Below are 17,759 nucleotides of genomic sequence, written 5' to 3' on the forward strand. Positions count from 1 at the left end.
GCCATTGCCTGTGATACTGCAGGCTCGAGGGGACTCACCATGGCGTGGCCAAGGTTATGTGAATTTTCAAAGTGTTGTCCAAGAGCATTGGCCTTTTCAAATGGGGTTATTAGTAAAGATGGGTCCGAATTTTGGTTAGGAGAGGAAAGGGGAGGAATGGGCCTCGGCTTATTTTTCAAAATCTTTGCCATTTTCCAGAATGGCTTAGCGCAATCTGGGAGAGAGCGAATCTTGTTTGCAAAATCGATATTTCTGAGATCCACCATCCTGGCTTGGATGATTTTGCTCAAACGGTTGCAATTGGTCTTCAGATTAGGCAGTAGGCCTGTCAAGGTTCAGAGTGTTACTCACCTGTCTGGATACTGGCACATGTAGCTCCCTGGCCCGGGAAATTGCTTGATCGATGGAGCGCAGACACCGGTCAACATCTTCGGACGATTCCGGTTGGACATCGTAGTCTACAGCGGTGTCGACGCAATGTTGGAACTGACCCCAGTCAACACGATGATAGTTGCGCCGGAAAGCTTCAAATCGATTTACGGAGGATCCCACCTCAGTCACCACCGGGTAGTGGTCCGAGCTGAGTTCCTGATAGGTGATAGGTTGAGCGATGTTGTTGCCCATGTTGCTGATGAATATATCGATGGTAGCGTGAACACCGGACCGACTCAACCGGGTGGGAGTTTCCGGACTCAAGATGTTGTACTGCGCTTCCTGCAGGTCGTTGTTCAGGATGGTGCCGTTTTGATTGCGCCGATTGTTGCCCCAAGCTTGATGTTTGGCGTTCAGGTCGCCAGCGATGATAAAGTTTTCCCGTCGTCGTGTTAGCTTGATAATATCTCGTCGCAGATCTGCTGCCGATCCGTCCCTGATGTTGACTTGTTTGGGGCAGTAAGCCGCGACGATGGTGATGGGGCCGATAGGAGTAGAAACTTCCACCCGTACGGCTTCGATGATCTTCAGCTGAAAGCTGGGCATCAGTCGACAGCAGATGTTTCTCCTTATTGCAATAGCCACTCCTCCTCCTCCAGAGTTGGTGCGATCTAGCCTCACGAGCCGGAAATCGGGAAGGTAGACGTTTGTTTCAGGCTTCAGGTGGGTTTCAGTTATGATGGCAATGTCGATGTTTCGTTCATTGAGAAACTCAACAAACTCGATGTTTTTGCTCTTCAAGGAGCAAGCGTTCCAATTTACGATCTTGATGGCTTCACGGTCCATACTTAGTGACAAGGGACAGGGCAGCATGAAGCTGTTCAGATCGAGTCTTGCAGGTGCGCAAGATGATGATGACCTCGGCCACGAGCGTCACAAGTTCCTCCGAGGTGAACGGAGAATCGTCGACAGGCTCACCTGAGACAACACCAGCGTATGATAAACCAGGGGCGGTGGAGGGACCTGGCATTGGCTGGGCAGCAGCAGCAGCGAGACGATGCTGGACTGTTCGATTGTTAGGAATACTCACATGCTTGACTTGTTGGTTGTTGAGCGGAAGTGGTTCTAAGTTCGGAACATGTCGACGGGGCTGGAGAGCTGGGTACTGGACTTCCGTGCGTGCAGAAGGCGAACGATGATTACGGAGGCGACCGGGCTGATTATTGATCGTAGCCTTCCGACGGATACTGATGAACTCCACTCGCTTGGGACATCCGCGATTGGAGGCTTGGTCGTTACCACCGCAGTTGACACACGTTGGCTCGATGTCATCATCTTGCTCACAGGACGCAGTCGAGTGAGTTTCAGCACACTTGCCGCAGATAGTCTTCATATGGCAGTTTTTGGTGCCATGGCCGTAGGAGAGGCAGTTCATACACTGCGTAACATCACGATGTTGGGATTTGTAATGCTCCCAACTGATGATGACCTGAAACAGGTCCCGGATTTTGGATCTCAGAGCCGCTAGACTGGTGGATCCCTTCGTGAAGTGCACCAGGAACAACTGGTCACGGAAGCTGGTGTTGTGGTTGGAACGCCGGTTTATTGGGAACACCGCCTCAGGTTTGAGCCCAAGCCGCTCCAGCTCGGATTTAACCACAGCCGCCTCGAACGACGGTAATCCACGCAATACCAGCTACAGTGGCTTGCTCGATGGCAGATCGTGCGTGAAGAAGTCAACGTTGTTTTCCTTTAGGAAACATCCTGTTTGATTGTACTCCTCCAGGCTGGAGCACATGATTTTGGTGCCGATGCTGCAAAGCTTGAAGCGAGGCAGCAGCTTGTGTTTTGCCAGTTCGGCACGCAGCTTGGCAACATCCTTCTCCGGCGTGAAAAGCGGGGGAATCCGCTCTCTTGCAGCGATGGGAACGACGTCACCATCGCCATTTTCTTCGGGGAGCACCGCAAACTGGTTGGCTTGCAGTACCCGTTTTCCGGCGTCATCCTGCGACGCGCTGTGCTGGATTACCACCTTCTTTGAAGGGCCCGCTGCTGAATCATTGGTACGTTTACGCACCATTTGTTTCGTGTTGGCAAGTTGCAGTAAACTTGCCAGAACGCGCGAAGGTGGCGACGCTTCCACGGCGCAACGCGACAGCACAAACCGAATCGAAGCGAGAACTCGAGCGAAAAAGAAAACGAACTGAACAGCTCAACAGTCGAGCAAAGAGTGAGAGCCGAGCAGAGGCAGGAGAACAGCGCTGATATATATCTTTTCAGGTTCAAGCAGAATGATGTGCAACCAAGTGGTATTCGTTTATGATGACTGGGTTTGGTAAAAAAGGCTTATTTCATGAAAACAGTGATAAAATTATCATTTGTACATTTTCAAAAGTTTAATTACAGAAAAATTGGAAAAATATTTATTTCAGCAGGTTTTTAATGTAAAACGTGGCGATTGGCGTATTTGGATTTAAATTTCATCTATAAATGATAAAGTTACAAGCGTTCAAAACCTAACACTCCTTCACCACACATATTTTTTGATTTGCACCCCAGTCTATTCGACAAAGACGTAGTTCTACGTCAAAAGACAATCTACTGCGAACCGGTATTTGTGGCTAAAATCTTACTGTTCGACTTCAACGCTTCTGCCGCTACATTTAAGCGCCGACTCTCGGCCTCATGTTCTCCCAGGTTTTTCCAGGATTTTCCAAGGAAAAACTCCCGAATTTGATAAAAGTAAAGATTGGATTCACTCAGTCTATTGGTACTACTCCGAGACTGAATAAAATTTTCGTCAATTTCCTCATTTTCTGGCAGATTGTTTAGGTTTTCCACAGGAAACCATGAGACAGATTTACTCATCGCTGAGTTCCTGCACTTTTGGCGATTATGAGTGAACTAAACTCAAATTTGGGTCGTTCCCATTATCCGTGTACGCAAAAAAAAAGAGCCAGTGTCGCTACTTGATAGGGAGGAGTCTTTGTAGCTTTTATACCACTTGGTTGCACATCATTCTGCTTTAACCTGAAAAGATATAAAAGAGCGCTGCTGTATGGCATTAGCTCATTTTCGCTTAGGACGGCGTGGTGAACAGCAATAGTAGCAGTAGGAAGGTTGTGGCTAGTCCATTATTTCACACCTAACAAGCAACAATTGACTAGTCGTGGCAAAGGAGGAAAAGGTCTGGTAAAGGAGGCGCCAAGCGTCATCGCAAAGTTCTTCGAGCTAACCACCATCGGTCGTCTGGCTCGCCGTGGTGGTGTCAAACGTATCTCCGGTCTGATCTACGAGGTGTGCTGAAGGTGTTCCTGGAAAATGAGGTCCTTGATGCTGTCACCTACACTAAACACGCCAAGCGTAAGTGGCCATGGATGTCCTCTTCAATAAAACGGCCCTTTTCAGGGCCATCAAGCCTACATCAGTAAAGAGTTGGAATAGAATTTATCTGTGCTTGTTTGTCCATATTCAGAACCACAAGCCCTCAACGACAACACAAAATGCTCTCCAGAGTTGCAATCTTGTAACCAAACTTGGAAGCAGGGGTGCAAGTGATTTTGATTGATTCTCTTAATCAACTTTCTCTTTGAAAAAAAAATACTTCAAATTTGGTACGCCTACAATTCAAAAACGGAAAGAGTTGAGATAATAGATAATTGAACAATTAAAAGAACTAAATGCTCTTCACATTTATTCCGTCCACTAGCGGTCCTACGTCAAGATTTCGTTCGTGCCTCTAGGCACAGACCCTTCTACTTTTTTGTTCCCGGTTTGTATCATCTTCTCGACGAGGACTTCACCCAGCATCCGACAACTCCATGAACAAGGATGATTACTTTTTTTCGTCAATATTTTTTTTTTTAATTTTGTTTAAAATCTTTAGAAAAATGCAAACCTTTGGAATATAGACAACCTTGGACACTTAAAAATTTACAAAACTCGAGGAACAACTATTTTTGATCAAATGTTTCACTTGGATTACAGAAATCTGCTGTGCCGGACTTAGGATCCGGGGGGCCCGGGCCGCTATCTTTAGGGGCCCCCATATTGTATCCTTTGGAAGTTTGAATTTCAAATGCATGTTGATATGAATAAAATAATACCATTTCATTATGAGACTACATTGGTAGCTTTGACGAGTTTCTCTTTACAAAAAAGTAGTGTTTCGGTCTAATTTTCAATTTTATTTTATTTACGTTCATAGAATCATAGGTTTGGTAGGATTGATGTCCTTAACTTGAAAGCTACGTTTTTAATTGAACTAAGTGTCAATCAATCTATTTTTTTTTATGAAGGATTATGTCTTTCAGCAACATATTGGGAGTGCAATTTCAAAATACCAAAAGCAACCACGTTACGAAAAGTGGTCAGATTTTCACCACTTATAACTCTTTCAATAGCGGATTGATTTTAATTCTAAACAAGCCAATCGATTGAAAAGTTTTCTACGAATCTGCTAGAATTAACATTTCATCATTTTTCAATAGGTCACTATTGAAAATTACACCAATGTCCAACTATTGCAATGGTGCTCAAAATTATAACCGACTGCCTTCAAAAAGAGCTTACCCTAACACAGATATTTCAAAATCAAACTCCATCCGGTCTCGCCGAAAGGTGCTTATTCAATCACCGTGTCCGGTGGTGTCCGGTAGGTCGTCATAATCATCATCAGCAACAGCAGCAGTGCTTTCGGTGCGTGGCGTTGAACATTGTTCTTCAGAACAAAACGATAGGCTGCCCGGAAGCAGCGAACTGCAGCCCACTTGAGCATCCATTCACCAAAGAAGGATGAAGAAGCCGCACCGCTACTGATCAGATTCAGTAGCTCTTCATGAGTTGCTGTGGGCCATCTATGGCTAAGCACGTCACCCTCGTTCCAAACAACAGACAACTCGCCAGCCTCATCCGTGTTGTACACCCTAATAGCTCAGCATTACTCAACCATCACGAAAAAAAAACGGTTCTTTTCAGGACCACCACAAATTATTGTTGTTTAAGAGTTAATTTTCATTGAACGTTCGCTTGCCTTGCCGCCAGCCACATCACCCCCAAAGCTCTTTGATAATGTACCCAGCAACCAAACGTTTGTGGTCAAATGCGTAACAGTATTGAAGTGGTACACTAAAATTCTTGCAATGACCGAATACCACATGACCTTGTCAATTAACCAGAAACACTTCGAATTAAGGTTTTCTCCGGGACTCTAGAAAAAGCAAAAAAAAAAAAAATCTCGAATTTATATGATTGATTGCGAATATCTCGCGTTTGGAAAATTTTAGCAAGACATTTCTCCAATCAATTTTCCTTTTTTTTTTATTATCTATTGAATAAACTAAAAATTCCGTGCGTTTTGAAAACGAAAAAGCATAATTTTGTCATCAGAAAACGAGGCGTTTCCGTGATGGGAAAAAGTGGTTTCCCTAACACAGTTGCCGAATATTGGTACAGAGCACTTAATCCTATGTCAAATCTACGGTCATGTCTTAGATATAACCTCGTACTTTTTTTTAAATATTCTCAATGTTAGAAATTAATGATTTTCTGTGAAAAAAATGCCTTCATTTAGGAGCAACTGCATTCATTTTTTTGTACAAGCCGAACAATGCATTAGGTTCTAAGTAACATTGGTAGATTCTCTTGGTCGATTTTCTCTTTGCATATCCATGACCATCCATTTCTAGCTATTTTCAGCACATAGTTCGATACAAAAAGCATTTAATATGGCAAACACGGTTTTGAAATGGTTTTGTAGCCAAGTTATTAACGAAAGAGAAAATAGGCGTAGAGAATCGACCAATGTTACTTAGGATCTAATGAATTGTTCGGCTTGATATCTGTTGATAATACATTTCGTACAAGGATTTAGGCAAGCCAAATTTAAAAATCTTTGCATTTCCTTAAAAAAAATTAAGTTATGCTTTCTGAGATATTGATTTTTTAACTTTTTTTTAAATTTTTACTGAAAATCACAAAAAATACCATGTAGGGGAAATGGCTTAATGTTGTCCAATGGATCTAACATTGGGCGCATCGCTAAAATTCTGCTATTGATCAATTTTATCTAGATGAACGCCTCATTGGGATGGTGCTAATGGATATTTTTAGTCGATTGCTGAATTTATGTATGGACCCAAATTAGGGACACTTAGGCCGACATTACATACATTTCCCCTACATTTTTCAAAAAGACTTTATTTTTCTCTAAAACTTTGTCTCAGACGTCATTTTGATCAGAAGTGACGTTTTCGTGCTACAGTGAACTATATTCAACTCGATATTCAAGGAACCATCAAGTTATAGAATAACAATTCCATACAAAATCGCTATCACAGTAGCCATGGAATTGATGTTTACTATGGTTCTAAGATCTTTTACCTCAACTTAGGAATTGGTGGCCTATAATCCAACAGTGGGGATTTTGGTAGCAAAAAGGCTTGAAATTGTCTGCCGCTCAAACAAACCACACATTGTAACACATGACTTTCTTTTGGGAAAAATGTCAAGAATTTTATTCTGCATATTTTCCATCGGCGCACGCTGTGATAATTGCATGTTTGGAGCCTATTTTGCCCCAAAATTCCATATTTTCTGCAGTTCTTTCCCATTATGATACTTCACTGATTCAAAAAGTCAGTGCTTTTTATCAGAAGTAGCAAATTTGTCTTCTAGTAGTCAGCTTGTGTCTTTTAAAAACTATTGATAACATTTATAGGAGAGCATGGGGTCAAATAAGCCAGATTTTGTAATAAAAACTTAAAAGTTTTCCGAAATTAAACTCAATATTTAAGAAAAGCAAATGCTCAGAAAGTGGATTACAAAAGTCTAAAGGACAAAACTGATTCAAATGCATGTTTTGATCGTATTTTGCCCGGTATCTCATATCAAAACAATTAATTTTTTTTGAAACATTTCTGATGGCTGAACAGTTTCTGCCGCTGAAATGCTAACACAAGATTTAGGTTTTTTTTGCGGTAAAAAGGAATCCAAGCATCAAATGTGCTTGTTTTCATACTGTGTATCGACAAATAAATACATGTTTAGCGCCTGATTTACCCCAAAACCCTTGTTACCGGTTCAATGCTCGGCACAATATTCATGTCCAAGGACAAGTTATATTTAAAAGATAAGGGACACAGTTTTGTTTATCACAGTAAATTTCCATTAGGAGTAATCAAATATTTAAAAATACTTAATTTATTTATTGTTCTTGCTCGGCTCGATATATTTCTTTCAAATGTACAGTAGTTTTAAGTTACTATTTCATGTGTTCTGTTTCCTTCACGGGGTTTGTTTTCTATGTGTATTAAAAAAAACAGTCTGTTAAATTATATTATACAATTTGAAACACATATAAGGCAGACTTGAAAACATATATATACATTGCTGGACTCCCGTGGTCATAACCTGAAGAACCGGCTACACAACACATAATGAAATACCTAACCCTAAATAAAAAAAAAAACATATAACTAGTCACCCAGCACTCTTTAATTGAATCATGTAAGTCTTTGCATGTAGACAAAATAAGAACCAAAAACAAAAGATAAAAAAAGAACAATCTCGTAAACACACATAATAAAAGTGGTGTACGGTTTACTAGATTGCTATTACTGTAAATGATAAAAAAGACGGCAAAGACCGCACTGAACCATTTACCCTACAAAAAAGTACTAAAAACTATTGAATGCTGCTTCATGGGAATAAATGTTGAGACATCTCACATCTCACCATGGCAAACAATGCGTCTTCGTAGTTCCGGAGATATGTCAAAGGAGATGGAGGAGGAGAGAGAGGAAAGGACGAGGAGTGGAGCATCTAGGAGGTTGAGAGGAGATGAATTGTAGAGATCGGGACAGTTGAGCTTGGTCCGTCGAAACGAGCAGAAGTGCGCAAAAAAAAAACACTATACCAGCTATCGGGTGTTCAAGTGACAGTGGTTGGTTGAAGGTCACGAGTCAACCTTGGTGAAGTAACCACGAAGTCAGTGAAGTGTGATACCGGGGTACTATTACGGCCCCTAGCCTGGAGGATACAGCTTGGAAGACTACGATCGTGTGACTGTACTGATCGGGGCGTCAACCTCGGCGTGTCCAGATCATTCGCTGCAAGTCCGGCGGGTTCGAACCCCTCTTCGGTGATTAGTGTGGGGAATATCCACGGAATTCCCCCCTGGGACGTCATCCGGAGGGTTACTGTTGGACATCATTCCAGGACGGACCACAAGTAAACCCCTGCTCAACACCCTACGGTGCCGGTGGTCAACGAGCCCCAACCGCTACTTCGTTGGACCACACGCGACGTGGAAGCTAGAACGGACGTTTTGGAGGTTAGGGCCCATTAAGGTCCGGCGGGTCCGCCCCCGCTTATTGGGCTCCTGACCTATGAGTTCACTTCCCGTCGGCGGGCACACGACGAACCCTCTCAAGATCACCCCGGACAGAAGAAGCACCAGGCGTAGTCACAGGCGGTAACCAGAAGCTGCCCGGAGACCACGTTTTGGCATGTAACCTGCATTCAACAAAGGTATGAGTTTTCCCTTCCTCCTCCTCCTCGCATGCAACGGACCAAAGGGCCCCATCGGATGCAGCAACGGCCGCAACGAGCTCACCCTCCAACCTATGTATCTTGTTGGAATAAAATTTAAGAATGTTTAAGTGAAATTTCTATTTGTAACTTGTTTCTATTTTCCGAGCCTAAGAATGACTTGTCTTTGTTCTGCTTTATTGTGTCTTTGTCCGCTTTGTTTCTGAGTCCTCCTTGAGCAAGCCAGCCGACCCTGAGTGGATAAACCACGGGCTAGACGAAAATTACACCCTTTATCAATTGAAAGCATTTAAACTGGTTTATTGGATTAAATAGACAATAACTTTCTTTCGAAATTTCCAAATATACCATTTAGAACCCAGTAAGTGAGCTTTGATCAACTATTGGAAACATTTATAGGAGAATGTAGGGTCAAATAAGCCATGTGCCAAATATACAAGTTTGCTCATGTTGAATAGCATATTAAAAAATAAATGTGATCGCTCAGTAGATTGGTTGCAATAGTCTGTCAAATTAGCAATATGTTTAGACTATGTTGTCACTGAGTAGTGATAACCATCTTTGATTGGCAGAGCATATAAATCAATTCATGATTATTCGAGATGGACCAGCCAAATGCTAGAAATCACGGTAATAAATCATTAACATGGAGAAGAAGTTTGTAGTTTTCAGCAGCACCGTGAAATTCGTAAAAAAAATGGCTGTTCTATGATTTTTAAAACCTTTCAAGTTTGCCGTTCCACCTTTTTTAGAAGCTTGGTTGGAGGAGTGTTAAAAAAAACTTCATGCTTTATATTAATGGAAACATAAATTTTTAGGAATTATTGGGAAATTCTTCTGGTATGTTGAAAGTTCATTTAGAACCATTTGATCTGTTGCGATTGTTTTTCGTCTCCAATCTCGTCCAATCTCCACATAGACTGTTTTCTAAGTACGGATTAAAACTGAAGCAGACTTTATTTGGCAAACATAGTGCAATGGAAAACAATATCTCTTTACCTTCTACAAGCTAATTTGTGATATTATCAATAAAATAATTATTTAGGACTTTGCGGTACTCTGTTATTCTGGATCATCGTCATCATCACTGTCACTGATCCAATTAGAATGGTCATCATCATCACCATAGTTTTCTGCGTAGGCCACTCCATCATCAGACTCTACTATGAACTGTTGCAGTTTTGCCTCAAATGCATCATCAGACTTTGTTGTCCTCCGATGGACCGTATGCTGTACCACCACACACGCGATCTTCGGATCATATCCATCAAGTTTGCCTCAGGAGAAACTTGACGTACCAGATTCGGTCTGATATGTTTATAAATTTTATGGCAGCGTTCTCCAGATTGCTCATCCACAAAATTCATAGGAAAAGGCTGTTGAAAAAATCCTTAACAGTTATAGGCTAAGATATACTACTAAGCTTACCAGTTGTCTTATGAACTCCGCCAAATGTTGGTACTTGTGGCGGCAGGTTACGCACAAACGGAAACTCCTGTGAAACTTGCTGTTCGAATTCTGCGTACAGGTGGGCCACTTTATCCGAATCATGTTTTCTGTCTTATAAAGCGAGACAGCTTATCAATCTGAGATTTTCAACTTAATTTAGGTCGATGTTCAGTTCTTCAGCAAACTTGACTGGGTCTGACAATAGTTTTCTCGCAGTATTACCATTGTTGCTACACACTTAGAAATTATCGCCGACTTTGGTAATTTTTACCGAAATCTGAACAGCTGAACCGTTCGGTAAAATTTATGCAATTCAATTCAATTGCTTTGCAGCTACTTCGAAACTAAATCTCTTTAAAATGACAAGATTTGATCATTTAAGCAAGGTTGAACATGTTTTAAAATTATTTTCAAGTTCAATAGCCTTTAAAATGAAGGTCAAAGTTTTACCGAACGTTCAGCTGTTCTGATTTCGGTAAAATTTACCGAACACGAAAACAAAATCTTAGTGTGTACTTCCACTGCCCCCGATTTTTGAGCAGTTTATGTTCATGCCAAAGTGATTTTCCAGTTCATCTGCCATTTCTCGAGTTTTTGCTTTCACAAGTGGATGCGTGAGAGCTGGATGACCCTCCACTGAATTTTTGGCAGCCATTCTTATCGACCACTCAACACAGTTCAATCGAGAATGAAAGTACGATGGACCAATGCAATTATCAGAACCCTTGACACAAAGCATGAGTATCACGGTTTCCAACAGTCGCGTTTACTACCTTACCATTTATCATGGTGTAAACGGATGATACTGTAATATGCAGCGTGACTTCTCCAACAACAACTGTAACCGGGTTGCTGTTAATTGCCTCAACTTCTGCGAAAAAAAATGTCAAAGAACTGCTTGGTGATTCCTTCAGTCTCCTTTACCCACCTCATTGATCTTATGCGGCAGAATGAACTTGCCTGAGGATTTGGATTCTTCCAAATAACTTCTCCTTCATGGGTTTGCAATAAAAGACTCTATAGTGCTCGGATAATAAGGAATCACCGTTCCTCAATATTTTAGCCATATTATAATGACAGAATCCGGTCGCAGAATCGGGGCCTGCCATTGCGAATAGCATACATTTTAAATCTTTACCAAATCTCTAACCGTACACTTCGATGACAAGTTACTCTGATCCCAATAAAAAAAGGCATAAAATTACAGAAACTTAACATATAAATTAAGTAAAAAGGGTACAGGTGCAAAACATGGTTTATACTTAAACATGCCTAATTTTGGTCTTTTAGACTATTGCAACTAATTTACTGAATATTTTGTACAGCGTACATATTTATTTTTTAATATGCCATTCAACATGAGCAAACTTGTATATTTGACACATGGCTTATTGGACCCTACATTCTCCTATAAATGTTTCCAATAGTTATTCAAATAGGAAATTTCCAAAGAAAGTTATTGTCTTTTAATTTAAGCCAATAAACCAGTTTAAATGCTTTCAATTGATAGAGGATTTTGGGGTAAATCAGGCGCTAAACATGTATTTATTTGTCCCTACACAGTATGAAAACAAGCACATTTGATGCTTGGATTCCTTTTTACCGCAAGGAAACCTGAATCTCGTGTTAACATTTCAGCGGCAGAAACTGTTCAGCCATCAGAAATGTTTCAGAAAAAGTTAATTGTTTTGATAAGAGATACCAGTGCAAAATACGCTTAAAACATGCATTTGTATCAGTTTTGTCCTTTAGACTATTGTAATCCACTTGCTGAGCAGATCTTTTTTTTTTATTTTTAATATATAATACAAAATCTGGCTTATTTGACCACATGCTCTCATATGAATGTTATCAATAGTTTTAAAAAGGCACAAGCTGACTACTAGAAGACAAATTGGCTACTTCTGATAAAAGGTACTGACTTTTTGAATCAGTGAAGTATCATAATGGGAAAGAACTACAGAAAATATGGGATTTTAGGGTAAAATAGGCTCCAAACATGCAATGATCACAGCGTGCGCCAATTGATATGCCAGATATGCAGAATAAAATTCTTGACATTTTTCCCAAAGGAAGTCATGTGTTACAATGTGTGGTTTGAGCGGCAGACAATTTCAAGCCTTTTTGCTGCCAAATTCCCCACTGTGCAACGTTTAAAATTAAATCAGAAGTTCATAACTAAACTTTATGATAGAACGTATAAGGAAAATGATTTGCTTTAGCAAAAAAAAATATGATAAATTAAAAAATACAACGAATATTTGCTCGGTCTTATGGTCGGAGGGCTTACATCCACCCCTGGATATGGGCGGTGGCACGCACACGTCTAGACTAGACAATTATTCAATTAGTCTTATAACAGTTGATATATTTGGCATTTTGACATTCAGCTGGTGTTTTCAGATCCTTAAAATTAAATTGAATCATTTCAGAAACTGAGTTTTATGACTAGACATTTTAGGCATCCTTCCTCCCCTTGCGTGGACAATAGACTGATGCAAAATTTGAAATTTTCGCTTCACAGTATTCAAACGGTTCCAATTTGGTTCCCGATTAGCCTTTCAAAACTTGAAGTCATTTAGTAATAAACTGACTTGGCACAAACCATTTGAAGTTTATATGGAAATTACTATGGAAAAACCAAATTATGTATTCATATCTATCTAATAATTAACCCTATTAATCTGCTGTAAAAATTGATAGTTTTACTTGTAGTAAATTTTCACTGCTACAACTTTGTTCAAGACCATTTTTAGATAAAATGTAAGGATCAAAAGTTATTAATGATTCAAGTCACTATTGTCTTATGATTATGCTCAATTAACTTCTCAGCAGGCAACATTGGTGTTTCTGGCGCGAAGAATAGAGCTAACAACATCATGGCTACTATGTCACACTGCAGAATACAGTGTTGCCCACAAAACAGTTGCTTGATCATGCCATAAGGTTATCAATCTCTTAAACAATTAATTTAATTTGATGTTTGGCTGAAAAACAATATTCCGCAAAGTTGTAGCTGAGAAAATTTTCCATAAGAATAGCTATAGACATTTTTAACGGTGCAATATGGAAGAAGGATAAAAGACTACGAAGAAAAGGTTTGGTTTTTCCATAGTAATTCCCATATAAACTTCAAATGGTTTGTGCCCAGGCAGTTTCTTACCAAATCAGTTCAAATCTTGGAAGGCTAATCTAGACCCGATTCTGAGGATCAATTATCAATAATAAGATCTTTTGACATGTAGCATACTTACTTATTTTTGCTGAGGTTCGCACAAACGTTCTGATCAGCTGCACAAGTTTTTGTCAAATATAATTTCTATTCATTTCATTCAATCTGATCGTACAGCAGCTCATTTCGGACGCAAAAAAAACGAACACTCTTTTGAACAATAAAAGATCATTTTATACATTTATATAGATCCGGTCAATTAGGTACCTGTAAAAAGTATTTACACCTATACTCAATGAGTTGCCTCATTTGACATCCATACATTATATTCTAGCATTACAGATTAGATTAAAACCAATGTTTTGAATTGAATTTTTTATAAATACTAAAATTTAACTAAACGATTCTAGTCCCCTATACACATTATATGTCAGATCTTTGGTTTCCTGATATTCTTCGTCTCCCATGAGGACGATAACACCCGCTCACGTCTGCAGTTTAACTTTAGATCGTGATCGACTCTATTCCATTCAACACATGTGATTCGATTTCCCTTGGTTCAACTCAACGGTGCAATCATCCATTGGACAGCTTCCTCCCGCCGGAGGCTGTGGTGGCGGTGGCAAGTGCAACAGCGATTGCATGCCTATGTGTTACACCATCAGGTTGATTAGATTGACTGTTGATAGGAAATTTTAATATAATTACTCGGTGCAATCATATGACGGCTCATCAAACTTACCATGCTGATTGAACATGGATGGTGGTTTTCCCATGCCACTGTCGTTATCACTGAGGCTTGTATTACTGTTGTTGTTGAGATCCTGTCGGAGGGCGTTGTACATTCCAGCACTGTGATCGCGAGAAACTGTTGGGAATTAAGAAAGTTCTATCAATTTCGAATCTCACGACAGTGCCATCCCTTGCCTAACTCACCGTGTGTATGCTTTTTCTGTCTGGCTCTGGAATTCTGGAACCACACCTGGGTAACCCTCTTGCTGAGTCCCGTTAGTTGAGCTATCCTCTCCAGATCCTGCCCGTCCGGATTGCTGTCGATTTGGAAGTTTGCCTGCAGAATGTGAAGCTGCTCCTCGGTGAACGTCGTCCGCACCCGTTTCGATTTGTTTTTATTGAAGCCATCGGTACTGCAACCATCTGGATGCCCGCGATGCGATGTAGAGTCGTCCAGTTTGAGATCGTTAAAAAGCTATATAAAATCATTCAAGCATAACAGAGGAAGCTTTTACCTACCGTCACTGGAGTTTGACTCATCGGCGTTGTCCATGTAGTGAATCTTGCACATGACTTTGTCGTCGATCAAGGCAAACTGTTCCCCGGTGGAAAGCTGTCGGCCGCAGGTGTCACAGGAAAAGCAAGCCAGGTGGAACACTAGGTCTCGAGCTTTTCGAACCCAATCGGAGGGGGCGATCGATCGCGAGCATTTTGAACATTTGGCGCCAAAGGCTCTGAAAGAAGTGATGAAGAAAACGGGGGAATGTTATTGGATTAAATCAAGCATCTGCACAGTTATTCATTTAAGAAGAATATCATCAAGTAACATTCCATGTTTTATTATAGCCTATTAGCAGTAGGCCTGTCATGGTTGTTACTAATGAGAAATATTGATCTAGATGCGCCCATCTATTACTTGTCACAAGGCGCTCCTCCCCTTGAGATAAAAACAAATGTTTGTATACTTGTAAAAATATGTATGCATGTAAATTACATAATAGAATTTAATCCAAACATTTAAATATATTTAGAAATTTTAGCTTGTCAATGTCAGTGCTGAGATTTGTCATTGTCATTGACAGCCTTTCAGGTGATGTTAACAAAAATTTTATTCAATGATAGACTTGATCCTCAAAAAAAGCTTTGCCAAAATCTCATCCATTTTTTCGTCAATGGTAACAAAAAGTTTAATTTCGTGCATTGTGTGTCACATTATTGTTATCCAAACAGTTGTTCACTTTAAAGGCTCCAGTTGATTGTTTTGCTCTAGTCATTTAATTTCATTTAAAATTAAGCTAATTAAAATATCTGCACATGTTCGGCACTGATAGCATCGTCACTGGCAATTAACACGGTTTGCTTTGACGATGACTGTTAGCTCAAATGACTAACCAAAGCAGAATTTTGAATATCGCCGTGTATTGTCGAGATTTTGCAGCACTGATGACTGTTTCAACCTTAGTTGGTCGTTTTTTAAAAGTTTTTTGTATGTGGTACATATCCGAGAGCCTCCCTTAGCTAAAAGGCGCAGCTACAAAGCAAGACAATGCTAAATGTGACTGGGTTCGATTCCCGGTCTGGTCTAGGATTTTTCCGCATAGTAAAATTTCTTGACTTCCCTACCCAAGCAGCACACTTCAATCGAAATAAGTTGCTGCAACTTGATTGTGACTGGAACGGGTTGCACACAAGTAACCACAATTATTCAGTGACAAGTGTGTTGCTAGGGTATGCATAGAGTATGATTGTACTTGCCACACAATTATACTAATGCAAAACTGGTACAGCCATCGAAAGCTCTCAATTAATAGCTGTGGAAGTACATCTAGAACGCTAAGTTGTGAGCATACAATAAGCTAGTATGCGATAAGCAATACGCAAAATAAGAAGAAGAAGAATAAGAAGACCCGAGAACTTTAAGAAACTTCCATTGATTTTTGAAAAAATACAGGAACTTTTTAGAAGTTTTGAGAAGCTCAGAGAACTCCTCAAAAAATTATGGAAGTTCAGAGCTCTTAAGATCAATTTTGAAAACATCAGTGATGTTCCATGAACTTTAGGGAAATCGGAAACATTCAGAGATCTTTCAAAAACTTTAGGAAAGTTCTGGGAACTACAGGAAAGTTCAACACTTTGAGGATCATTATAGATCCTTTAGTATACATTATAAGAACACCACTGCTGACCCTAGAATTTCAAGAAAATTTCATGAAATTTGATGAAAATCAGAGAACGACAGTTCCATTAACATTAAGAAAATTTCAGGTGCTTCATAAGAACTTAATGAAACTTCAGAATACTTCACGTAAGCTCCAAGATCTTCCGAAAAGTTTAGAGGGCTTCCAGAAAATTTTAATGACTTCAGGATTGTGGACACATGAAGAAAATTCTGAAAACTTAAAGAAAATTTTGAGAACTTTAGGTCCGTTTAATTAACTTCAATAAGATGTAGGAGCTTTACAGATGTTCCAAAAACACAGTTCAGAAATCTTAATCGAATTCATGAGCATCTGAACTTGTGGAAAATTTTGAAAACATTATGTCTATTAACGATCCATTAGCATCTGAAAAATTTCGGGAAATTTCAATAAGTTCTGAGAATTTCAAGAACATGCAAAACAACATGGAACTTTAAAGTAAGTTGGGGTAGGTTTAGGGCAGTTCAATAGATTTCTGGAAAAAATCGAGAGCTTCAATAAAGATGAATGAGCTTCAGGGCAGTTCCATTAAATTCAAGAAAATTACAGGAACTTTACTGAAGATGCCAAAACATCAATTGAGTTGTAATGAGACTCTTCACTCAAATCCATAAAAGAAGGCGCAAACCAAATTTAGGAAGAAAAAAACATATATTCAGACCAATATTGTCATTTTAACATTATAATTTGCGTCTGATACGAAAGACTCCTACCTCTCACATCCTTACTGTTCTTTTCTCGTCTGTATCATGTTATTATTTCGGCCTATGTACTCACAGTTAGGTTTCTACTCTTCTTACGGGGCCCCGATTGACTAATGCCACATCCATCCTCCTACGCACCGATTCTCGATCTTCCGGACCGCTCGATGATTCTGCTGCGTCCAAGCCACACCTCTACGGTGGCACGCACTACCGCACAGTTTGGCTCCGCTGTATCTGAATCGTACTTGGGAGACATTGGTTCCACATTGGGTGCCGATGACGTTCTCCGTGACGAACTGCATAGAAGACGGTACGCCGGCCGCAACCACAACCGGTATCGTTTTGCTGCACCTCGTAGGTCGATTGCCGTGGGTGCCAATGAAACGGCCCGCAATCCAATCCTCCGCCTGGGTGACGCTCGTTCGGCTGCAGTTGACCGTGTACGTCACTTACCACCGGTAACGATGAAGCGAACCGCAGTCAAACTCGCCGCCTGAATGACGCTCGTCAGGCCTTCTGCCACTTGCACTTGCACGCAATGCCGTTCGTTGTGTGTGGAGACGAAAACTTCCCCCGGCGAAT

General features: G+C 40.4%; 1 protein-coding gene across 1 annotated transcript in view; it reads right to left on the bottom strand.

Moving 5' to 3' along the window:
- Positions 1–13,802: 13,802 nt before the first annotated feature.
- LOC135706635 (LIM/homeobox protein Awh-like) overlaps positions 13,803–17,759 on the bottom strand; it is a 206,207-nt gene continuing 202,250 nt past the window's right edge. The window contains exons 3-6 of the mRNA XM_065228315.1: positions 14,795–15,009; positions 14,480–14,698; positions 14,286–14,411; positions 13,803–14,222 (exon numbers count right to left, since the gene is read on the bottom strand). Coding sequence (XP_065084387.1) covers positions 14,197–14,222; positions 14,286–14,411; positions 14,480–14,698; positions 14,795–15,009 — 586 coding nt within the window. The 3' untranslated portion in view covers positions 13,803–14,196. The remainder of the gene's footprint in view (positions 14,223–14,285; positions 14,412–14,479; positions 14,699–14,794; positions 15,010–17,759) is intronic.

The sequence above is a fragment of the Ochlerotatus camptorhynchus genome, unplaced genomic scaffold (assembly GCF_037179485.1).
Source record: "Ochlerotatus camptorhynchus isolate MF236.1 unplaced genomic scaffold, CSIRO-AGI_Acam_v1.1 ptg000002l, whole genome shotgun sequence".
In the NCBI taxonomy this organism is placed as follows: Eukaryota; Metazoa; Arthropoda; class Insecta; order Diptera; family Culicidae; genus Ochlerotatus; species Ochlerotatus camptorhynchus.